Source organism: Stegostoma tigrinum, chromosome 2 (assembly GCF_030684315.1).
Source record: "Stegostoma tigrinum isolate sSteTig4 chromosome 2, sSteTig4.hap1, whole genome shotgun sequence".
Classification (NCBI taxonomy): domain Eukaryota; kingdom Metazoa; phylum Chordata; class Chondrichthyes; order Orectolobiformes; family Stegostomatidae; genus Stegostoma; species Stegostoma tigrinum.
Window position 1 is genome coordinate 159,818,534 of NC_081355.1, and position 6,000 is coordinate 159,824,533.

Here is a 6,000-nt window from a genome sequence, read left to right on the forward strand (position 1 = left end):
GTACCCTGTTCCCACTTTACATCCAATATCATTTAATCCCTTGAGGCTCAAGTGCTACTTGCAACTCCATGAAATCACAGGATAATTTGGCCTTGACTGCTTTCTGTGGCAGAGAATTCCCCAGGCCCACCACTCTCTGGGTGAAGACATTTCTCCTCAGCTCAGTCCTTAGACTCCAGGTGTGGTCTCACCAAAGCCCTGTACAAGTGCAGCAAGACATCCCTGCTCCCGTACTCCAATCCTCTCACTGTGAAGGCCAACATACCGCTTGCCTTCTTTACCACCTGCTGTACCAATGCCCTCTAGTTTTGAACTCCCCTACTCTGGAGAAAAGACCCTGACCATTCACACTATCTACATCTCTCATGATATTATAAACCTCTATAAAAGGTCAAACACTCAGTCTCCGACACTCCAGGTAAAACAGCCTCAGCCGAAGCAGCACCCCTCCCTTCCCACCCCCGCCCCTTCCCGCCGCACCCCCCTGTCCCGCTCTCCCCCCACCCCCACCCGCCAACCCCTATCAGGCGTCATTGGCTAGACAAGCATTTATTACCAGGGCGGTTAACAGTCAACCAGATAGCTGTTCCTTATCATAAGATGGTGCCCCCCTTTTTTGAGGATAAACAGCTGGGTAAAACATCCTAGCTACAGTTGCCCTGTCTTCTGCAAAACAGCCACCCAACCCGCATTTGGTCACATTGGTGTAGGGACCAAGTCACAAGCAGCAAGGACAACACCCCGACTCAGTATAAGCTCTCTGCAAGAAATGCCAAGTGCTATGGATGGCAAGATGCAAGGAAAGGGGGGAAAAAGAATAGTAAGACAGCGTGTTTCATTTCCTACATATCCAGAGGTGGAAGGAAATTCTCTGAGGAAGACACTGGAAGTGTGTGAGGGAAGCCAGGTTGGACAAGAACGAACAACGTCCCCAATATCATATCAAAGGGCCGGAAGGCTCAGGGGCTAAAGTAGACAGAGACACAAGTGCATAATACCAACGAAGAATGAAACGGTCAGACAAGTCCCACGTATCTGCAGAATGGTCCCAGGAACAGCAGTGCGTGGCTTTTTTTTGATACAGCTGTAATCTTGTTGAGTGCAGACAGCAATAACTGTTATTTGGAGGAATGAAGCAGAAGGTGGCCAAAGTGAGAATGAAGCCAAACAGCTGGGGGAGGTGGGTTCTAAAGCTGGGACTTCACTCAGGAAGAAAATGAGGAATCGTGTGGCTGGGTGTGGGGAGCGGGGAGTAGGGCACAGATGACTGCACATCCACTGTGAGCCAGAGAGGTCTAATGCCAAGAAAATGGTAAGTGTCAAAAATAGGGATGATGTAAGCAGAGTTGTACACAGAAAAGGCCAGAGGATTAACAATGGGGAGGAAAAAAAACAGGGTCAACGTAGAGAAAAATGAGTTCAAATGGGCAAGAGCACACTACAGTGACAATACAGTGCGATTTAGTACCACTGAACAAACTGCAGTGTGGAGTACTACACATCCCATGTCAAAGCTAACATTCAGGCTGACCACCCCCACACACCCACCAACAGCACGGTGCCCCCGCCATGCTGACCCCACCCCCACCCCCCCAACAGCATGGCGGGTGCGCCACACTGACCCCCACCCCAACAGGACAGCGCGCCCGCCACACTGGCGCCCCCTCCGTGCTGACCCACGCCCCCCCCCACCCTAACAGCGCGGCGCGGCGCGCCCACTGCGTTGACCCCGCCATCCTACCCCAAGACAGCGCGGTACTCCCACCACGCTGATGCTTCTACCTGACAACACGTGAACTAGTGAACATCTGCAAACCAGATTACCCAGGGCTACAAGATTCTGCTAGCTGCCCTACGTGTGTCTGAAAGTGCCTTCTCTCCTGAGTAACGACACAACTGGCCTGTAATTACCCATTCGGCAACTCAGTGCAGACGGAGCTACTGGAATATGCTAGATAATAAAATGAGGCTGGATGAACACAGCAGGCCCAGCAGCATCTCAGGAGCACAAAAGCGGACGTTTCGGGCCTAGACCCTTCATCAGAGAGGAACCCTCCTGAGATGCTGCTGGGCCTGCTGTGTTCATCCAGCCTCACATTTTATTATCTTGGATTCTCCAGCATCTGCAGTTCCCATTATTACTGGAATATGCTGCTGTTTTAGAAAAAAAAACACAAGGTGGGGTTTAAATTAAATAATTCCTTTCATGCAAGGTTACTAAGCAACCCTGCTCTGGAATTTTGAACCACAAGTATGAGGTGGATGGTAAAAGAAACTGAAAGACAAGGTTGTTCTCTCACAAATAATTAAAACCGAAACCACGGTGAAACTGAGCAGGGCTTGCAGAATCGGTGGAAACAGATATAAAGTTAATGTTTCAAGCTTAATGATTCTTCTTTGGAGCTGAAGTTTATTGGGCTTGAAATATTAACTCTGTTTTTCTCTCCATAGGTGCTGCCAGACCTGCTGAGAGTCTCCAGCAATTTGTGTTTTTAGTATCTTTGTTCCCTCTTAGCATTATTACAAAATTTCTAGTCCAACAACACAACAGAAGCCCACACAGTTCATAATTCCTACCCCATCAATTACTTCAACATTACCTGGTATGCGTCTCAATTGCAGCTTTGGTCCAAATCCCTCCACACCCCCAACAAAAAACATTCTATCAAACACAGTGCTGACATTTCCAAATCAACTTCTTCTCTTAGAGGCCAGTGAATCCATGTAACTCTTTCCCACCAAAGGCTGGGTCATTAAGTATTCATACTTACAGATTTATAATAAGAAAGCTACTTCATTTCAAAGGGATTGGAGTATAAGAGTAGTGAAATCTTACTGCTGCTGTACAAGGTGCTGGTGAGACTACATCTGGAGTGCTGCGAGGAGTTTTGCAACTATTATTTAAGGAAACGATATCATTTCATTGGAGATGGTTCAGAGAAGGCTCACTAGGGTGATCTCTGGTATCGAGGGTTTGTCTTTTGAGCAAAGATTAAACGGGCTGGTACTCTACTCACAGAAATTTAAAAGAATGAGGGGTGATCACAGGGGGACCTGAAGACAAGATGGCATAGCTTCAAAGTAAAGGGGCACCAATTTAAGAATGAGAGGAGGAGGAGGAATTTCTTCTCTCAGAGGGCCGAGTGTCTTTGGACCTCCTTGTCACAGAGAGCTGTGGGGACAGAGTCCTCACATATATTTCAGGCTGACATAGATAGATTCTTGATCCGTTGGGGAATCTAGGTTTATCGGGAGAAGACAGGAATAGCAAGAACTGCAAATGCTGGAGTCACAGATAACACAGTTTGGAGCTGGATGAACACAGCAGGCCAGGCAGCATTAGGGGAGCTGGAAAGCTGACGTTTCGGGTTGGGGCCCTTCTTCTGAATGCCAATGACGAATGGCAGATCAGCCATGATGCTATTGAATTACAGAATAGGCTGAAGGGCTGACTGGCCTTCTCCTGTACCTATTTCCTATGGTCTAAGTGGAGTTGAGGATTATCAAGTCAGCCACAACATCATTGAATGGCAGTGCAGACTCGATGGACTAAATGGCCCATTTCTGCTCCTATGTCCTAAGCTCCGAACCCCAGCTTATTTTCAGGGTGGAATTCAAATTTCCCACTACCCTTTTTGTGAAGAAATGCTTCCTCAGAATAGCCCCAACCAGACAAGCTCTAGTTTTAGACTAACACTGCATTGTCCGGGGTTCCCTGGTTCTGAAAAGGGAAGAACCTCCCTCTCCAACATTTGCAATTCTTTGTAGCAGTTTGGTCCAGAGTGTCTCTTCACCATTTTAAGAACACAAATCCACCACCACTACCATCTCAAAGGACAAGCACAGCAAGAACAGGGGAACACCACTGATTGCACGTTTCCCCTCACCATCCTGACTTGGAAATATATAACCATTCCTTCACTGCTATTGGATCAACAAATCTGTCCTTAACAAAGCAATTCACCGCTACATTCTCAAAGAATGCCGCGCCGTCGGGGGGTCAGCGCCGAGGGAGCGGGCACCGTCGGAGGGTCAGCGCCGAGGGAGCGGGCACCGGAGGGTCAGCGCCGAGGGAGCGGGCACCGTCGGAGGGTCAGCGCCGAGGGAGCGGGCACCGTCGGAGGGTCAGCGCCGAGGGAGCGGGCACCGGAGGGTCAGCGCCGAGGGAGCGGGCACCGTCGGAGGGTCAGCGCCGAGGGAGCGGGCACCGTCGGAGGGTCAGCGCCGAGGGAGCGGGCACCGTCGGAGGGTCAGCGCCGAGGGAGCGGGCACCGTCGGAGGGTCAGCGCCGAGGGAGCGGGCACCGTCGGAGGGTCAGCGCCGAGGGAGAGGGCACCGGAGAGTCAGCGCCGAGGGAGAGGGCACCGTCGGAGGGTCAGCGCCGAGGGAGCGGGCACCGTCGGAGGGTCAGCGCCGAGGGAGCGGGCACCGTCGGAGGGTCAGCGCCGAGGGAGCGGGCACCGTCGGAGGGTCAGCGCCGAGGGAGCGGGCACCGTCGGAGGGTCAGTGCCGAGGGAGCGGGCACCGTCGGAGGGTCAGTGCCGAGGGAGCGGGCACCGGAGGGTCAGTGCCGAGGGAGCGGGCACTGTCGGAGGGTCAGTGCTGAGGGAGTGGGCACTGTCGGAGGGTCAGTGCTGAGGGAGTGGGCACTGTCGGAGGGTCAGTGTTGAGGGAGTGGGCACTGACGGAGGGTCAGTGCTGAGGGAGCGGGCACTGTCGGAGGGTCAGTGCTGAGGGAGCGGGCACTGCCGGAGGGTCAGTGCTGAGGGAGTGGGCACTGTCGGAGGGTCAGTGCTGAGAGAGCGGGCACTGTCGGAGGGTCAGTGCTGAGGGAGTGGGCACTGTCGGAGGGTCAGTGCTGAGGGAGCGGGCACTGTCGGAGGGTCAGTGCTGAGGGAGCGGGCACTGTCGGAGGGTCAGTGCTGAGGGAGCGGGCACTGTCAGAGGGTCAGTGCTGAGGGAGCGGGCACTGTCGGAGGGTCAGTGCTGAGGGAGCGGGCACTGTCGGAGGGTCAGTGCTGAGGGAGCGGGCACTGTCGGAGGGTCAGTGCTGAGGGAGCGGGCACTGTCGGAGGGTCAGTGCTGAGGGAGCGGGCACTGTCAGAGGGTCAGTGCTGAGGGAGCGGGCACTGTCGGAGGGTCAGTGCTGAGGGAGCAGACACTGTCGGAGGGTCAGTGCTGAGGGAGTGGGCACCGTCGGAGGGTCAGGGCTGAGGGAGTGGGCACTGTCGGAGGGTCAGTGCTGAGGGAGCGGGCACTGTCGGAGGGTCAGGGACTCCTCACCAGGCTCTTCCCGAGGCGGCTGTCCCCGGAGCGGACTCCCAGCCGGAACACCCCGGGCCGCTCCATGCTCAGCTGCAGGCGCAGGGCCGAGGGCTGGTCGTCCGTCGCTGCCCGAGGCCCGGGACACGGAGTTAGGCCGCGGCCGCCACACTCTCCTTCCGACACCCGGCATGACATCAGCACCGTGGCCTGTGTCGGAGCCGAGCCCCGCGTCTCGTTGGACGCCATCGCCTGCTGAACAAACACACTGCGCGGACGGTGTTCACTGTGGCACACTCCCAGTGGGATCTGTGTGTCGTTAATCAGTGTCCGGCCTGACCACCCGGCCCATGCACTTTCCTTCCCTCTCCCCCCAACCTCTGAAGGGCGTTGAAAATGTTGTTTCAAAATTATTGACACATACGCACGTAAACGAAACTCTTGTCTCTTTTATGGCAGGGAGCTACTTTAGAACAGGATCAATTGCTTTAGGTAATGAGAATAAAGTAAAATTACTGTGGCAACTGGAGATCTGAAACTTAAGAGAAAACTTTGGAAAATATGACGAACATCTCTAGGTGTAGAAGCAGAGCTCATCCAGGCCCCAAGATGACATTCCACATTAAGCAGGGGTTCACCTACACATCTGCCAATGTGGTATACTGCATCCACTGTACCCGGTGTGGCTTCCTCTACATTGGGGAAACCAAGCGGAGGCTTGGGGACCGCTTTGCAGAA

General features: G+C 53.8%; 1 protein-coding gene across 1 annotated transcript in view; it reads right to left on the reverse strand.

Annotated features, from left to right (window-relative positions):
* Positions 1–5,549, reverse strand: part of shrprbck1r (sharpin and rbck1 related) — a 50,160-nt gene extending 44,611 nt beyond the window's left edge. Inside the window, exon 1 of the mRNA XM_059640771.1 lies at positions 5,284–5,549. Coding sequence (XP_059496754.1) covers positions 5,284–5,511 — 228 coding nt within the window. The 5' untranslated portion in view covers positions 5,512–5,549. The remainder of the gene's footprint in view (positions 1–5,283) is intronic.
* Between the last annotated feature and the right edge of the window lie 451 nt (positions 5,550–6,000).